This window comes from Cephus cinctus, unplaced genomic scaffold, assembly GCF_000341935.2.
Source record: "Cephus cinctus unplaced genomic scaffold, Ccin1 Ccin1_scaffold0813, whole genome shotgun sequence".
Classification (NCBI taxonomy): Eukaryota; Metazoa; Arthropoda; class Insecta; order Hymenoptera; family Cephidae; genus Cephus; species Cephus cinctus.
The window spans coordinates 164,166-180,563 of NW_014333408.1; the positions used below are offsets into that span (position 1 = coordinate 164,166).

General features: G+C 44.1%; 6 protein-coding genes across 16 annotated transcripts in view; 4 read left to right on the forward strand and 2 right to left on the reverse strand.

Moving 5' to 3' along the window:
- Positions 1-256, reverse strand: part of LOC107270705 (myotubularin-related protein 10-B) — a 5,439-nt gene extending 5,183 nt beyond the window's left edge. The window contains exon 1 of one of the 2 annotated variants that reach the window (XM_025088042.1): positions 138-255. The gene's annotated coding sequence lies outside the window, so the exon portion shown is untranslated. Of the gene's footprint in view, positions 1-137 lie in introns of both variants that reach the window. The other variant, XM_025088041.1, reaches the window with a different exon arrangement.
- Positions 147-4,714, forward strand: LOC107270703 (lon protease homolog, mitochondrial). 3 transcript variants are annotated; one of them, XM_025088037.1, is made up of 10 exons: positions 147-274; positions 801-1,034; positions 1,106-1,278; positions 1,371-1,687; positions 1,750-1,941; positions 2,026-2,330; positions 2,423-2,562; positions 2,679-2,961; positions 3,042-3,945; positions 4,071-4,714. In XM_025088037.1, exons 3-10 carry the CDS (start codon positions 1,212-1,214, stop codon positions 4,311-4,313), a joined length of 2,451 nt encoding a protein of 816 aa, XP_024943805.1. In that variant the 5' UTR covers positions 147-274; positions 801-1,034; positions 1,106-1,211; the 3' UTR covers positions 4,314-4,714. The 3 variants fall into 3 exon arrangements, with proteins under 3 accessions (XP_024943805.1, XP_015601440.1, XP_015601441.1); XM_015745954.2 differs by having other exon boundaries at positions 214-735; XM_015745955.2 differs by having other exon boundaries at positions 214-735; positions 1,422-1,687.
- On the reverse strand, positions 4,657-5,826 carry LOC107270716 (gonadal protein gdl). 4 transcript variants are annotated; one of them, XM_015745977.2, is made up of 3 exons: positions 5,697-5,826; positions 5,408-5,592; positions 4,657-5,293 (listed from the first exon to the last, which is right to left on the reverse strand). In XM_015745977.2, exon 3 carries the CDS (start codon positions 5,268-5,270, stop codon positions 4,746-4,748), a length of 525 nt encoding a protein of 174 aa, XP_015601463.1. In that variant the 5' UTR covers positions 5,271-5,293; positions 5,408-5,592; positions 5,697-5,826; the 3' UTR covers positions 4,657-4,745. The 4 variants fall into 4 exon arrangements, with proteins under 4 accessions (XP_015601463.1, XP_015601466.1, XP_015601464.1 ...); XM_015745980.2 differs by lacking the exon at positions 5,697-5,826 and having other exon boundaries at positions 4,657-5,207; positions 5,408-5,545; XM_015745978.2 differs by lacking the exon at positions 5,697-5,826 and having other exon boundaries at positions 4,657-5,329; positions 5,408-5,545.
- On the forward strand, positions 5,727-10,333 carry LOC107270702 (protein SMG5). 4 transcript variants are annotated; one of them, XM_015745949.2, is made up of 9 exons: positions 5,727-5,866; positions 5,957-6,150; positions 6,270-6,495; positions 6,644-6,808; positions 6,873-7,141; positions 7,321-7,501; positions 7,564-9,337; positions 9,449-9,784; positions 9,903-10,333. In XM_015745949.2, exons 2-9 carry the CDS (start codon positions 6,077-6,079, stop codon positions 9,968-9,970), a joined length of 3,093 nt encoding a protein of 1,030 aa, XP_015601435.1. In that variant the 5' UTR covers positions 5,727-5,866; positions 5,957-6,076; the 3' UTR covers positions 9,971-10,333. The 4 variants fall into 4 exon arrangements, with proteins under 4 accessions (XP_015601435.1, XP_015601438.1, XP_024943804.1 ...); XM_015745952.2 differs by having other exon boundaries at positions 6,273-6,495; XM_025088036.1 differs by lacking the exon at positions 5,727-5,866 and having other exon boundaries at positions 5,924-6,150.
- A 527-nt stretch (positions 10,334-10,860) lies between these two features.
- On the forward strand, positions 10,861-13,844 carry LOC107270709 (ubiquilin-1). Its single transcript, XM_015745967.2, has 7 exons — positions 10,861-11,259; positions 11,431-11,629; positions 11,727-12,015; positions 12,124-12,795; positions 12,869-12,995; positions 13,142-13,274; positions 13,451-13,844. The coding sequence occupies exons 1-7, from the start codon at positions 11,158-11,160 to the stop codon at positions 13,525-13,527; spliced, it is 1,599 nt and encodes a 532-aa protein (XP_015601453.1). The 5' UTR covers positions 10,861-11,157; the 3' UTR covers positions 13,528-13,844.
- A 123-nt stretch (positions 13,845-13,967) lies between these two features.
- Positions 13,968-16,398, forward strand: part of LOC107270717 — a 12,906-nt gene continuing 10,475 nt past the window's right edge. The window contains exon 1 of one of the 2 annotated variants that reach the window (XM_025088040.1): positions 13,968-14,573. The gene's annotated coding sequence lies outside the window, so the exon portion shown is untranslated. Of the gene's footprint in view, positions 14,574-16,134; positions 16,274-16,398 lie in introns of those variants that run through there. The other variant, XM_015745981.2, reaches the window with a different exon arrangement.

The window sequence follows — 16,398 nt, forward strand, 5'->3', positions numbered from 1 at the left end:
ACCTCCAAACGCCGCTGTGGTATGTTCAGAAACCTCTCTAGAATTGACTAAAGTATCATTCTATTCTCTTCATAATAACAATAATAAAAAGAGACGCAACGTGCCCGAATTACCCTGAATAACTTTTTTGAACGCACCCCTTGCAGGATCCATGCGGTCTCGTCATATTCTGACTACCGTCGGCCCACGTCGGCCACAGTTGGCCTGAGTTCGTTCGTTCTGCGACGGTTCGCGACGTAACTGGACGTACCAACTGACAACATAACCAGTAACAGTGAGTAACAGCATCAACCAGCATGCTGTGGTGTTCTGTGGTGGCTGTGAAGAAGATAGCGGCACTAGCGTTGGAGTAGCAGACGGTAGAAGAATACGTGACGAGACACATTGACACAGACCACTTATTGCACATTGAGACGTTGGATTGCATGAGACGAAGCTCGGCTCATCGTAAAGAAAAATGCGACTACTAGTAACGGCTATTAACCCTAAATCACTGCCAACGATAATCCGACACCGTCTGTCTTTCGCTCGAACGTTTTGCACAAGTCAACATTCCTTGAATACTCGTGAATTACCGATCTTTCTAAAGCAACGACCCGGCAATAATGTTTCACTAACTCAATCGCGGTGGAACCTTCGACTGCTGAACGAGAACGTTCGACGTTGTCGGAGCGTTCCTGTCGTGTCCCTCAGAGGATTTTCAACGAGAAGACCAAGTGACAAGGATCCGCCAAAGTATTTTTTTCATCTTTTTTCGATAACCTACAATTGCATGTAACCTTATCACATATTCTTCTCAGAGAGGTTGAGGCTGATGCTGATCAAACAGACGAGTATCCGGCATCGTTGCCTGCTACCGTTGTTGTTCCAGAGGTTTGGCCACATGTACCTGTCATAGCAATAAACAGAAATCCAGTCTTTCCCAGGTTCATAAAACTCATAGAATTAAGCAATCCGGTGCTGGTTGATCTAATTCGACGCAAGGTTAAGCTCAATCAACCTTATGTTGGGATTTTTTTAAAGAAGAGCGAAGAGTAAGAATTTATGTTATTAGAATTAGGACATATTTCTTTTATATGGAGTTTGGCATGTACTTTTCATTTAGGAATGAGGCTGAGGTTGTTGAAAATTTGGATGATGTCTATCCAATTGGAACATTTGCTCAGATACACGAAGTCCAAGATTTGGGAGATCGATTGAGACTCGTAGTAATGGCACACAGGCGCATCAAAATAGTTGGACAGATTTTGGAAGATTTATCGGCGAAGCCACCACATGGTAAGGAGATTGTCATATTGTACTATTTACAGAAAGTAAATTCGTATCGAATCGACCAATCGTACGCATCGTTGTCTACCTACTTTATGCAGAAATGAAATTGACGTTTCCGCTATTAAATACGACAATTAACGTCCCCATAGACGACGCGGCATCTGTCGTTAAGAAAAGTCGTAGAGCTTCGCAGCGGAAGAAGGTAGAGAGCAAGCCAGTAGAACAAAATGTAAAATTAGAAGAACCAGTCGAAGACACAGACGTTGATGTTAAAACTGTAAATAAACCTAATGAAAGTGCCAACAATCCAGAGGAAACATCGACATCGTCTTCGGAAACGTCCGTTCAGCCATTATTAATGGTAGAGGTTGTTAATGTCACACATGAAAAATTTCGACAAACTGAGGAAATAAAGGTAAGTTACTGAAATAGCTTCACTATGAAGTGAGAATGAAAGTAATAGAACTTCTAATGCAGGCACTGACTCAAGAACTTATTAAAACGATCCGAGATATCATCAGTATGAATCCTCTGTATCGGGAATCGTTACAACAAATGCTACATCAGGGTCAGAGGGTCGTGGACAATCCCGTTTACCTGAGTGACTTGGGTGCTGCTCTAACTGGAGCCGACGCTCACGAATTACAACAAGTTCTCGAAGAAATGGACGTTAGTATGAGATCACACGGTCATTTTGATAAGAATTAATAGGCTGAAAATAAATCAACGAGGCTTTGATAAACTCTCTTTTAGATTCCGAAGAGATTGATGCTGTCACTGGCTCTTTTGAAAAAAGAATACGAGTTGAGCAAGCTCCAGCAAAAGATCGGGAGAGAGGTGGAGGAGAAAGTGAAGCAACAGCACAGAAAGTATATTCTTCACGAACAATTGAAAGTGATTAAGAAAGAACTGGGCCTGGAGAAAGACGACAAGGACGCAATTGAGGAGAAATATAGAGAAAGAATTCGACAAAAAACGGTGCCGAAACCGGTGATGGACGTGCTCGAGGAGGAATTGAATAAATTGAGTTTCCTAGAAAGTCATAGTAGTGAATTCAAGTATGTACAACTTATGAAATATATACTATTCGCGACGTTCGTAACGTCTTGCGTTTACCCCAACATCTTTTCTAACGATCGAGGCATTTCAGTGTGACAAGAAATTATTTGGATTGGCTGACGTCGATGCCCTGGGGAATAACTAGTCCGGAAAACTTAAATCTCCAGCAGGCTGCCGAAATTTTGGACAAGGACCACTATGGAATGGAAGACATTAAAAAAAGAATTCTCGGTAAGACGAACATTGTACATTAACGGGACTTTTTTTTCCTTCCATTTCTTTCCCAGCAAGACAGGAAATAAGCCTAAGAGCAAACTATTTTCATTAAATTCTTCGATCGATTATAGAATTTATTGCCGTGAGTCAGTTAAAAGGGTCTACCCAAGGAAAGATTTTATGTTTTCACGGACCGCCTGGAGTGGGCAAGACATCGATAGCGAGATCGATATCGCGGGCGTTAAATCGAGAGTATTTTCGATTTAGCGTTGGCGGAATGACGGACGTTGCTGAAATTAAAGGGCACAGACGCACGTACGTGGGAGCTATGCCAGGAAAGATTATTCAGTGCCTTAAAAAAACCAAGACGGAAAATCCCTTGGTTCTCATCGACGAAGTGGACAAAATCGGCAAGTACGTAGATTTCCAAAAGGAAGCTGCCGAGGATCTGCATTTGACAGTGGGTGTTAACGTAAATGGTCTTTCTGTTATAGGGGTCATCAAGGAGATCCAGCATCGGCCTTGCTTGAGATGCTCGATCCTGAACAGAATGCTAATTTCTTAGATCACTATTTGGATGTGTCCGTCGATCTTTCAAAGGTCTTATTCATTTGTACCGCAAACGTGATAGACACGATACCAGAACCTCTAAGAGATCGAATGGAAATGATAGATATGTCCGGTTATGTCGCCGAGGAAAAGCTTGCGATTGCAAAACAGTACTTGGTGCCACAGGCGATGCAGGACTCCGGCTTGACAGAGGCACAGATCATGATTGAGGACACTGCATTGAGTACCTTGATAAAGTCATACTGTCGAGAATCAGGCGTAAGAAACCTCCAGAAGCATGTTGAGAAAGTAGCGCGCAAGGTCGCTTTTAAAGTTGTCAAGAAGGAAGCAGAGAAGATTGACGTGACGAACAGCAATCTCCAGGATTTCGTAGGAAAGCCCGTGTTTACGCACGACCGTATGTACGATATTACGCCTCCTGGTGTGGTAATGGGTCTTGCCTGGACGGCTATGGGCGGATCGACTCTCTTCATCGAAACGAGCATACGAAAGCCAACCGAAGGCAAACGACTCGAAGGAAGTTTTGAAATTACCGGGCACCTCGGGGAAGTCATGAAGGAATCGACGAGAATTGCCATGACAGTCGCCAGAAACTTTCTCAGCAAGACAGACCCCGGGAATACCTTCCTTTACGATTCTCACCTACATTTGCACGTTCCCGAAGGCGCCACTCCCAAGGACGGGCCTAGTGCAGGTACAACCATTGCCACCGCATTGATCTCTCTAGCCAAGAACCAGTCCATCAGACAAGACGTGGCGATGACCGGGGAGCTTAGTCTCATGGGAAAAGTGTTGCCGGTCGGTGGAATTAAGGAGAAGACAATTGCGGTGAGTAAAGTCAATCGAAAAAATTTATTCCTGCTGGAATTCATTAATTATCGTTCCTTACGATTTCCACACTTTTCCCTGACCTGCATTCTTCGTCGTTAATGATTATGGCACTTGTGTGATAGGCTAAACGAGTGGGCGTTCAGTGCATCATCTTGCCTGAGGAGAACAAAAAGGACTTTGACGATCTGCCCAAGTATATTACGGATGGCCTCGAAGTGCATTTTGCTTCCACCTTCGACGACATTTACAAGATTTGTTTCATCGGAGGACGCACAGCTAATCCACTTGGAACGAGCAGCACTATAGACGTCAATGTTGCGCCCTCACAATCCGCTGCTCTTCTTGGCAACCGTAATGCAGTATGAACGTCTTCGATCGTCGCGGCAAAGTGACACTTCATTTTGTATACTCCTACTGTTATAATAACTTCATTTCTCATGTCGCAGATCTTAGCATTTTGAAATGTTCGTTCGCGCAGTAAGTCAGATTTTTCTATTCGCGGGAACAAAATAGAGCAGGATAACTGCGGGTCGAGAGATAGCCGTTTAATAATTTGCTCGCGGTAGTTATCCTTATTAAATGCGACAACACAAAAAGACATTTCACGGCAGTCAAGCAGACTGAACGATAATTTATCCCGACGATTGCGATGTGGGAGCGAGCACGAATTCTTCGCGCCGATACGTATAACAAACAATGATCATCTGGTTTGTTACTGAAAAATTGTATTTGATTCTGTTAATAAATGAAAAATGTACAAATGTCACAAACAATTCCAAATTTGCACTTCCAATCGATTAACGAGGAACTTCCATTTTACTTAGTCGAATTATGAAATCACAAAGTCTCATTTGGACTTGAATTTCCATTGGATTATTTGTCACGTAAAATCCAGGAACCCCAGCCTTTTCCAATATGCCCTGTTGGTCGGAGACTTTCTGATCCAATTGTAACACCAATTTCATATCAGTTTGCTTTAATTCATCTCTGTGTTTTATTCGGAGGGCACTCTTAGCCCTCATCTTTTCCTGCTCTGTAGAGGCTCTATTCAGAGCCTCTTGAATCTCAATCTTCTGTTGATTCTGCAATTGCAAACGTTGTTGGAAAAGATGCTTTTCCGTCACGTGTTGGATCTCCATCAAACCTTTGACTATCTCGAAAATAGTGTCGTTCAGAAGGGAGTTTGCCAGGCCCGAGAGGAGTTCGTAGGGTAGTCGCATTTGATACTTAGGCGGTAACTCGCTGGCCATGTGTTGAAGCTGTTCAACCAAAAAGTAAAGCTTCCTTTGAAGATCCTGCGGCGTAGGAGTTGCGGTATCCATTCCAATAGGAAAGGAATTAGAATCTATGCATTTATCAGAAAGAATTTTAAAACAGCACTCTAAAACGAAAGTTTAACTTCACCTAACTCGAGCTATCTATATATTGAGACATTCTTCGCATCGTTATCGAGCTTTACCTTGTTTAATCAATTACGGAATTGTGGCTTAGAAGGCTCTGTCGTGCTACCCCTTGTGCGGCAAATCGTTGAATAACATATTAAAGTCGGCATGAGACGGCAACGACGCACCTCAAATCTGCTGAAACCAGCTTAAACAGCAAATCAGACCGTTCGAGTTGTCTCCCTTCCTCTGCTTATTGTTCCTATCAGAGTGTGTGTCAACTTATGTTCACAGCTGTCAGTCATAGGCAACTGTTGAGCACTGTTGAATCCAGTGAATGCAGTTTAATGCCTTGGCAGTACATACTTCTTGCTGGCGTCAGTGGCCTTGAGTGGCGTCAGTGCCGTGGACGGAAAAAGCTGGAAAAACGTGAGCTGTTGGTCGGATGCTTCTCTTCGTTGCAATTGGTTGTAATTGGTCGTATTTTCCAATATGGAGAAACATCGCTCGTTTCCGCCACGTCTCGAGGGCTGAAGGTAAAAGTGATCGAAGTGATCTGAATGCTCTGAAACGGTTTGAAGCAATTTTGCGAATCTGGCGAATTTAGTGGTGCAGTTTCATGCTAGTTTGCAGATAGCTTGCGTGCTGATTTTATTCGCGAAATTGTGGTCGCCATTGTGAGACTTCGAGGAAATGAGTAATGACGAGTGGACTGAGCGGTTGCAGGAAAACATGATACGTGCAAAATGAGAAGGACGTGTAATACTGCCGCGGAAGCCAAAACAACTGATTGCCTCGAGATCGCGAAACGTCTTTACAGGTGAACGTTCTATTCTGTTCTCAATTATTTATATATTAGAAATACTTTTACTGCATTGTTCATTTGCCGTATCAAGCCCTAACGCGCCACCTTTCCCCCCCTTTGTTTTTTTTTTCTAGTAGAGGCGTAACCGACATTGCCAAGAGGCTCGACCAGCAAAAGAATCAAATTACCTCTGTTGTCGAGATTTTCGAATCAGCTAATGAAACTCTGCGAGTCAAATTACGGGATTATTGCGAGAGGCTCATTTTTAAGGACCCTATTGGCCATGGACGAAAGACAGAGGAGTTGTTGTGGAGAAGAGGTTTCTACGATGCTGTTGCTATGGCCAAGAGGTTACGAAAGGTAACTCAAAGAAACTCAAAGAAATTGCTGTTTAATGAAAAATTGCCAAATCTTATACTTTTCATTCCCTTTTCGCCAATAAACATTTGAAGCCATCAATATATTTTTGAGAACTTTGTTTATATATTTGTATCTTTTTCATTACTAGGGTAATGCTTGGAACGATACAGAAAAGGCATTGCTTTCGACTCATTTGGCAGTGGGTGTGGGATTCTACCATCACCTGATTCTAAAGTTACAGTTGGAGTTTGGATTGGATTTGTATGGTGCTATTGATTTTACTTATCCTGATTGTGAGCGTGAAATGTCCAATGTAAGTACACTTTTTTTTTTTAATGTATTCTGACCTTATGATTGCATACAATTTGTTTCTGTAGCACTTGAGAAAGGTTGTACAGCCTAAATTGCAAAGTGAAGAAGTAAAACAATGTGCAATACGATTGGTCCATAGAAGCTTAATATGTCTTGGAGATTTGGCTAGATATAGATTGGATTTGGATTCAAGTTGGGATCCATTGGTCGCAGTGAGATATTACAAAATGGCAATCGCTATCGATCCTAACATTGGAATGCCGCATAATCAGCTGGGGACTCTGGCAGGCAGTACAAACTATGGTCTGGATGCTGCATATCATTACATAAGATGGTAAGTATCGGTAAAAACTTGGTATACAGCATACAGAACTCACGAGGAATTGAAAGCAGCGCGCATGTAACTGATGTTATTATTAACCTTTTTAAAAAAATGGTGCTTATAATTTGTGGTACTGCCTGTATAGAGGACACATAAGAAAGACATGAAATAATGTATAAATCTCCTCTCAGTACTTTATGTTCCGAGCCATTCGATGGAGCTGAAGGCAATTTGAAAAGAACAATTGCGATGTACTCATACGATGGCGGAAATGGAAATTCGCCGCGACGCTGCGCGGGAAGAATGCTCTCGCTGTTACAGCTTTGGGAAAGTGGTAACGTAAATCTCGATCGAATAAATCGTGAATGTCAGGTAAGATGAGATAACGTTGCGATACGCGGAAAGTCTAATTGTCATTATTTAAAATTCTGTAGGATCTACTGAACGAGATCGAGAATTGTTTGACTGAGGATAGAAATACGAAAAAAAATTCAGCAGCAATTTTAAACGCAGATACCGTAGAATGCTACTTAGAAAATTGTAAAAACGGCGAGCAACCTGCTCATTTGACCGATGACATGATATTTAAAATAGTAGCGATCTGTTTGATGTCAATCTCAAAAGTTCAAGATCGAAATTCGAGCCAAGCGCAGGGAATAGTGGCATTCGTTCTGGCCGTACTCTCGCAGCTTCTCCAAGTTGCTACAACGAGTTTGCAGAAACTAATTGCAGGTGTGTCAGCGCCGCAGGTGACGACAAGCCTAGACGCGAATCCTCCGGTGCCAAAAGAAAGTAGTCCCGTCGAAGGTGCCGACAATATCCATGACAGAGATAAGCCCATCGATGCGGAGAACACGAAAGTAATGGTGGAGAGCTGCAATAAGGAATCCGTAGATTTAAACGACAATAAGGAATCCTGCGATGACAAAGAGACCGGAGAGAACGTAGAAACTGTCGAGAGTTTATCAAACGGCATCAAAAAGACTGTTCGAGATAGATCAAAGTGTCTGTTAACAAAGTTGCGACGCCCGCGTAGACGTAGAAACAGTTCGGATTCGGATGTCAGCGACGGAGAGGGCGCCATGGCGGAATCCTCGAGTGATGAAGTAAATTCGGACATTTCCGAAACCGAGGAAGATGTTCCAAGCGAAGGAAATCCTTTATCGGATGATGGGTTATCCGAGGATTTAACGGAGGACGAGGCCACTTTGGCTACTGACTCGAATCTGCCGATAATATTAGCGGCTGCGGAAGAAGCTGTTGGGGTGGCTGGATGTAAAGAAAGAAGCGAGGATTCGACCAAGTGTGAACGTGGGATGCCCTATAATAAAACAGAGACGCAACCGGAAGATGAAGAGTCCATAACAAATTTCAGTAGTACGATTATCGTAACGACAAGTACAGATTCGAATAAAACGTACAACGGGAGTTCCTGCAATTCGGCCAACATTCTACCTTGTGCATTGAAAAAAGAAGCACCAAATCCAAATGATATTCTTGAGCACTTGATCGGAGATGGAATTCTTGCCTCTATTAAAATATCCTACGATTGGTTAAGATGTAATCCTGATATTGTGCGTGCCTGTGCGAAAAGCAGCGATACAGTCTTGAGACGTAGTATTGCGCTCCTCAATCAAATAAACATGGATATCACCGAACTCTCGAGGAATTGGAAGAGGGAGAACTCATTGATGCTGCTTCTGGATCGGTCCACGGAATTAGCATTGACAGTTCCGTTGCCAGAGGACACGGATTTAAGAGGATTAAAGATTCTGAAAGACTCACAGAAGACTCTAGATTGGAAGATTCTACACCGAAATAAGATGACGAAACACGAGGAAACCTTATTGCGTGTATTAAAGCTCATTGAGTTTGGCCGTTACATTTCCTCGGTTCAGGGTTCTGGAATTGAATTCGACGAGAGTACAAAGACATTCATAATGGTGGGATTGGAGAGTGTTCCTGTAACGCCGAATGATATTAGCAAAGATATCAGAGAACCTGGTCAGGAACATCCTCGAGGAACGCTGATGAGGCACATGGGAAAGTTGTGGTTGAAAGCCGAAGTTCGCGCATTGGAAAGTCGCTTGAGATCAAAGTTAATGTCACCATATCTGGTGCCAGATCACGAGGCATTGGCCAAACATACATCGTCACTCAAGCGGCTGTTTTACGCAAAGGAATTCATCGTGGTAATTCCATCAGTTGGTAAGTCACATCCAGTCATTTCATGCAATCCTTAATAATTTCTCTCCCTCTCGGCTGCCACGAAAATCATTCCATAGAACCGAACAGCCTTGTCAATTTTTCGTTTTTCAGTGGTGTCCGCACTGGATGAAGTGAAACGTACTAGCGGACGAGCACGGGAAGCCACCAGGTGGTTGGAGACACAATTAAAACGTGGTTCAAGATTTCTACGAGCTCAAAGGCCGCATGAACGTCTGCCCCTTCCATTGATCAAAGGACCGCGGCCAAAGGACAAGGAAGCATGGCTGTATTTTCAAATTGTCGAGTGCTGTCATTATCTGACACAGCAAACGAAAGTCGGTTTAAATGGTGATACCGAAACACCCGTGGTGACTCTTCTGACAGGTTGCTCAATCGAGGAGAAGAAGAGTTTGTCCTTCAGCCCTGTGGGATTGGCTAAGAGCGCAGGTACTTCTTTTGTTAATCTTTTACACGCACACTCTCGCTGTTTCTTCATTCATTCGTTCATTCTCTTTCTCTCTTTGGGAGTCGAAACGCTTTACATAATTGAAACTGTCGAATCTAGGTGTACGGCTGGAACATGTCGAAGGATTTCATACAAAATGGAAAGCATCGAGAAAAAGCCACGGTTGATATTCACAAGCCACGTGTAGACTACGCGTCAGGCACTGTCTTTATCGAAGGATGTTGGTTAATACGAAGCAAGAGGAGTCGCGCTGGAGAAATAATCGACCGGGGCGCACACACTTGGTAATAGGGGTTGGAAGCCCGCGAGAGAAATCCATCATTAAGTAACTTGACACAAGTCGTCAAGCACGTTTGTTTCCAGCTGGACGACATAGAAACGATTCAAAATGATTTTCACTAATAAATGAATTACCTTTCCCGCCGACCGTTCTGATTCTACGTTTTCAGCTTTACTATAAAAATCGTGTGCCTTTCAAGTAAACACTTTCCAACCAATTAATAAACTATACCCATAATTTTTCCTAATAACTGCAATAATTGTCAATGTGGGGAAAAGAGTCAGCAGAGGATAACCTGTGCAAGACGCTAAAGTGGTTTTGCGTTAAAAGAAATTACGCTGAGTCACGTTGACACGACAATTGCTCATATCCAATTCGTGCTCGATGTGGTTACGAAGATGTGTGCTAGATATTGGAAATGATCCGTTGAAGTATTAGCTGGGTTGGGGATGCTCGAGAACGACAAATCGTTCTCCAAGTGCGTACATATGTATCTTTTTTCACTGCTAAACGATTCTGTAATTCCAAAGAAGGTGGTGAATGTCTGCAAGATCACAGTTCATTTGCCGCCAGATATTTCAAGATACTTCATCGTTACGGATCGCACAAAGTTCATTAAGCAGTCCTTTGTTACGAATATACGAAACCAATAAAATTTGCGTAATTTTGATTTCAACGTTTCACACCAATCCATTCTGACTGCTCGTATGTATTCGGTCTCTCTCTCTCTCCCTTCCACTCATCCTCGAGAACCCACGAAACTACACGAAAGCAGCATCGTGTCCAATCGTATCCTACGTCGTCGCGGCGCGCGGCGGTGTAAGACGTGTAGGAGTGTTCAGCCGCTAAAAACACACGACACGAGTGAATTAAGGCTCGCGAGGCATATAGTGTTGTTCAGCTCAAGCGAGTGCTGTCGTTTTCGACGTGTCGAACGACGTGGAATCGTGGAGGCGACGTAAAGCGAACCCTTGAATAAGATTTCGAGCGACACTCGACGTCTCGGTGCTCGGGGGTCTTGCGACGTGCGGAAATCGAAAGCGTCGAAAGTAACGAGTCATCGAGCAATTCAAGATGGCAGAGGGCCAGGAGAGTCACAGAAAAATTACGATAAACGTGAAAACGCCCAAGGAAAAACAGACTGTCGAGATTGAGGAGAATGCCACGATCAAGGATGTAAGTTAACCGATTGAACCTGGTGGCTTCGACAGCTCGGAATTTTTCTCGCATCAGGTTCTTAGTTTCGAGTTTCTAGTTCCTAGTCACGCGCACGTCAACTGCTACGATTTATCACTCGACTATTCTGGCATTCCGTTTCTAATAGCTCATTTTTCATGTACCGTGCAGTTCAAGGATGTTGTCTCGAAGAAATTCAATGCGCAGCCGGATCAGCTCTGCCTCATCTTCGCTGGAAAGATCATGAAGGACCATGAGACATTGACAACCCATAATGTCAAGGATGGCTTGACTGTTCATTTGGTGATAAAGGCACCTCGTGCACCAACCAGTCAGAGTCAAGAGACAGTGCCACAGCAGAGGCCTCAAGGCATGCAATTTTACACTCATGAAAATCTTTCTTGTCGTTCCATTCTCTCTGTAATTATGCAATAGCTAATGCTGATGCATTGCTTCCTTATCTGTAGCCGATGTTAGTGCCAGCCCCTTTGGTCTGGGCAGTCTCGGAGGTCTGGTTGGTCTGGAGAGTCTTGGCTTGGGCTCAGGTAATTTTATGGAGTTGCAGCAACGTATGCAAAGAGAATTACTCTCCAATCCTGAGACGATGCGCCAAGTTTTGGATAACCCACTGGTTCAGAGTCTCATGAATGATCCGGAGAACATGCGTACTTTCGTCACAGCTAATCCTCAGATGCAGGAACTGATGGAACGTAATCCAGAAATTAGTCACATGCTGAATAACCCTGATTTGTTAAGGTACGATCTTTGTGGTGATTGATTATGTTATGGTAATCTTGATAATTTTGTGTTGAAGTTGATAATTATTTAACTAAGGTATAACATTAAAACTATCATTAATTATAGACAAACAATGGAGTTGGCTCGAAATCCGTCTATGCTGCAGGAATTGATGCGCTCACACGATCGTGCCCTCTCCAATCTCGAAAGTATTCCTGGTGGTTACAGTGCTTTAAGACGCATGTATCGCGATATCCAGGAGCCTATGCTGGCCGCTGCTGCAAACGATCGCAATCCTTTTGCGGCTCTCGTTGATAATGGAAATCCGCAAGATGCGCAGCCAAATCCACAACAAGGTCAGGAAAACAGAGATCCTTTGCCTAATCCTTGGAGTCAGGGACAGAGCGAGCCTAGTGGCCAGGGCACCGCGACACCACATGTGCCAACACCCGGAAGGGGCTTGCTAGATTCTCCAGGCATGCAAAGTTTGGCGGCGCAGATGATGGAAAATCCTCAGCTGATGAGAAACATGTTAAATGCCCCGTATACGCGATCGATGCTGGAAGCCATGGCTGCTGATCCAGCAATGGCTAGTAGAGTGATTGCCGCGAATCCTTTCCTGAGATCGAATCCACAGATGCAGGAGCAGATGCGTGCCATGATGCCCGCCTTTATTCAGCAAATGCAGAATCCCCAAATTCAGAGTGTCGTTACCAATCCAGACGCCCTGGCAGCCATCATGCAAATTCAACAAGGAATGGAGCAATTACGCACAGTCGCACCGGAGCTTGTTGAGAAGTGAGAATATTGTTGTCAGTGAAATCCTGATATGCTCTTCACTTTTAAAATGATTAAATAAAAAATATTATAGCATGGGACTAACTGTACCAACGACTGCGACAACACCAATCGTTTCGACGACACATCAAACGACGACTGCGGGGCAACCGACGGACACAAACCAGCAAGACGCCTTCTCTCAATTTATGGCCCGAATGGTGAGTAAGAGTTTAAGCTACTTGCACCGATAGGCCTTTATGGCATAAATGAGATGATCTAGGACAAGAGTGTGCTACTCGGAATGCATCTTGAAGTGTCATCGCTCTGGAGGATCGACTGGATGAATTGATCGAATGTATTTTAGGTCTCGGCGATGGCGCTAAATCAAGGAGTAGAGGGCAGCGGACAGACATTACCTCCACCCGAAGAACGTTACAGGGCTCAGCTCGAACAGCTGACGGCAATGGGCTTCGTTAACAGGGATGCCAATTTGCAAGGTAACCATGTTCAAATGATTTTCAAGAAGGATACTCGCAGATGTCGCTAATAAACACGCAAAGCAGAATGAAAGTGACATTTGTCATACATAGGTCTCTTTTGAGATACATTAATAATGAAATTATTAATAAGGATTAATTTATTGGCTTATCCAAATGTGAAATATCCTTTTCAGCATTAATCGCTACGTTTGGGGATATAAATGCAGCCGTCGAGAGACTACTGGCCAACGGACAGGTTTCCATGAGCTAACCACCAGTCGGCAGTGCCGTTATTCCATTATAATCTATAATTTTACCCCTAACGTCGGGCGAGGTGGTACAAATATCAAGCAACTTTGGCTGTCGAAAATTATAATAACCTTCCCCCCTCCCCTCCACACTCCAATCCCAACCACCCACCATCAAATACATCCTACCCTGACTCTTGGCAGAATACACGCTATTGACTCGTTCAAAATGTATTTTTCTTTTTTCTTTTCAATCATATTGTTTGGGGACACGTATGATCGGACATTGAGTAAAGGGAATCGATGAGTGTGAAATATAATATACGATAGAATACGGTTATTCTTCGCCGTTTTTCTTATAATAATATTTTCCAATGATCTCCCGTTACGTTCCTACCAATCCGCATATTATTCGATTGGGTCCAGTTTAATGGTAATAGCATTAGTGCAAGTCCAGTACCGGTAGCCCCTTACGATAAGAAGAAAAAGATCCGATTCAGTGTGTCACTTGCGATATGTGATCTTGATGATCGAAGGGACTGAGAGACTTCGTCCCGCGTGGAGTTACGTGGTGCTGCTGCGTGGAAGGGGACCCAGTTTTATCCGACTCAAGCTGGCCCAATTCCGTCATCCCACACCAAGAATCGATCAACACGCGCGTCGGGACAGTTGTTTCGTAGAAGCACGTAGGACCGAGTGTGACGCAAATTCCTCGCCACTCACTGCTGCGCGCCTATGACATTAAGAGGACAGTCTCTGGGTTATCGCGAGTTTCGCAAGTACTTGTTCGTGTACGTACTGTATACTGTACGTGTTTATCGTATACTGTTGAAACTGGAGATTTGGTTGAGCGAATTGAAGATAGGTCTCCTTACCACGAGTTAAAACAGAAGAGAAAAATAAGAACCGAGAGTGCCACTGAGGTGTTTCCCTCTCAAGCGAATGACAATGTCAATCGTTACGATTTTTGCTCGATGAACGTGTTCGATAGAATGTGCGATTCTCTACCATGGATACGCACAGATCCGCATTTACGTCCGATTAAATGGACGCTCGCATGTTTCACTTGGTAACGTATGGTACTTGTGTATTGAGCTGTATTCGAGGATGGACGGTTGAGGATAATACCCGTTGAAGGTGCTCTGGATATGCATGGATTGCCCTAGGTTATAAGGATTACTATAAAAGGGTATAGGCGAGGATCGCTCCTGTCTATTGATTTTACAAAGACGTACGGATCTATCGCACGAAACTAATTTTCGACTTTATGATTAAGTTGTATCGGCATGCAAGAGAGAAAACAACATGGACACACACACGGGGAATCTTGAAATAGTGCAGAGAGTTGTTACATTATCGTTTAATTGTTTCTCAGATCAGTTTCTTTCTTCTATATTTGTTTGTTAACGAAGCCGTAACAAGTGCTGTCAAATACCAGGCACGATCGCACCGGTATCTCCTATGCGATACACGCTAAGATGCTTTGCGTACTCAGCGAATACATATTGTACCGTGCTCACGCATGGATCTGTACTGATCTGTACTCATCACGTGTAACGCGTACTTTGCCATCTATAGGCGCGTAGCGTGCGGAAAATTGTAATATTACAATCTCATTGATACATGTACTACGTGCTTATAATGTTGCGGTAGATTTGTATCGATCAAGAACGGAAGAAGACAAAAGGTATGCGGAGGTACAGTCGGGCCATGTTTCGCTTACTCGTCGCAGTGCAGCGTCAGACAGCGTTTTTTTTTCGATGCAAAAAAGACGATTATATTAGAACTGTTCCAGCTTTGTACCGTACTGATAAAGCAAGAAGAATTGAAATGATCGCCTTGCAGCGACAACGAGAAACGAGATGAAAAGCGTGTCTCGATCGTTGCTTGCAACGAATTGTAATTAAGCGAAATCTTGTTGTTAGCTGCAATTGGGCCCTGAGTTTAGGCAGGCGGAGGAACGCGAATGGATATAAGCGATGCATGCGCGTCGGCCGTGTCGAAAACAAGTCCCGCCGGCCTGCTGTTCTGCCTGTACTGGCTGACGAGAGTAAATGCCTGGAGAGTGAGAGGATTACGAGAGAGAGAGAGAGTGTGTGTGCAGCTAGCGAGCAGTAGCAACAGAGCTCTCACGCAGGTTGTCACTGAATGGAAGAGGAGGAGGCGCTTTTGAGTGTGTAATGGAGAAATACCGAGTGATGGAAGCGTGGCGCTGGGCTCTGCTCGGTTCCTCCTCCAAAAATCCCCACTTAAAGACCATTCAAGACGGCTGCCGCTGCCTCTCTCGCCGCAGAGCAGTGTTCTGAGACTGTTTGAGCAGTCTGAGGGTCAGTTTGCGGCCAACTGTGTTGTGCGTCGAGTGTGCCAGGCACTCTGTGGAACGCGAAGCGGAGTGCGTTGTAAGGCGATTATTATTATTCAGAACTCATATGGCTGTCATTCCGGTCAGTCTGTTGTTGTGCATTACTCCGTGTACGTGACTGCGACCTTAGTCTTGTATTTTGCGTGATAATTGTCGCTCTAGTTGCCACGGAGGCCTCACAGAGTCATGTGATATCCCAGGATTACATAGAGTGCGGAAGCTGTGTTCGAGTATAGTTTAAAGAGTACCGATCTAGCAGCCGGTTCGAACTTTGAAGGATCCCGAGTCGAACTGTGTGTGACGGTGGATGGATGTGTGTGCTTTAAACGGAGAGTTTCGTAAAGGCCTCGACAGCACGAGGGGCCCTCCTCGAAACGTTGGGAAGCAGCGGCGGAATGTAGCACGAGGTGAGTTAGCTTTGCTTCATCCGACCGAAGCCCGGTCTTCGGTGCGTCTCGTTGGCCAGGGACGTATCAACTTTTATCAACTGCCCGAACGAAGAACGTATATCACGAACCGGCCCCCCCCCCCC

Excerpts from the sequence above, each read along its gene's own strand:
- LOC107270703 (XM_015745954.2), top strand. The coding sequence starts at position 458 with ATGCGACTACTAGTAACGGCTATTAACCCTAAATCACTGCCAACGATA. Across the intron at positions 1,035-1,105 it reads TTTTTAAAGAAGAGCGAAGA|GAATGAGGCTGAGGTTGTTG; the intron begins GTAAGAATTTAT and ends CTTTTCATTTAG. Across the intron at positions 2,331-2,422 it reads AGTCATAGTAGTGAATTCAA|TGTGACAAGAAATTATTTGG; the intron begins GTATGTACAACT and ends GAGGCATTTCAG.
- LOC107270716 (XM_015745977.2), bottom strand. The coding sequence starts at position 5,270 with ATGGATACCGCAACTCCTACGCCGCAGGATCTTCAAAGGAAGCTTTAC.
- LOC107270702 (XM_015745949.2), top strand. The coding sequence starts at position 6,077 with ATGAGAAGGACGTGTAATACTGCCGCGGAAGCCAAAACAACTGATTGC. Across the intron at positions 6,151-6,269 it reads ATCGCGAAACGTCTTTACAG|TAGAGGCGTAACCGACATTG; the intron begins GTGAACGTTCTA and ends TTTTTTTTCTAG. Across the intron at positions 6,809-6,872 it reads GTGAGCGTGAAATGTCCAAT|CACTTGAGAAAGGTTGTACA; the intron begins GTAAGTACACTT and ends TTGTTTCTGTAG.
- LOC107270709 (XM_015745967.2), top strand. The coding sequence starts at position 11,158 with ATGGCAGAGGGCCAGGAGAGTCACAGAAAAATTACGATAAACGTGAAA. Across the intron at positions 11,630-11,726 it reads GCCACAGCAGAGGCCTCAAG|CCGATGTTAGTGCCAGCCCC; the intron begins GCATGCAATTTT and ends CCTTATCTGTAG. Across the intron at positions 12,996-13,141 it reads CTCAATTTATGGCCCGAATG|GTCTCGGCGATGGCGCTAAA; the intron begins GTGAGTAAGAGT and ends AATGTATTTTAG.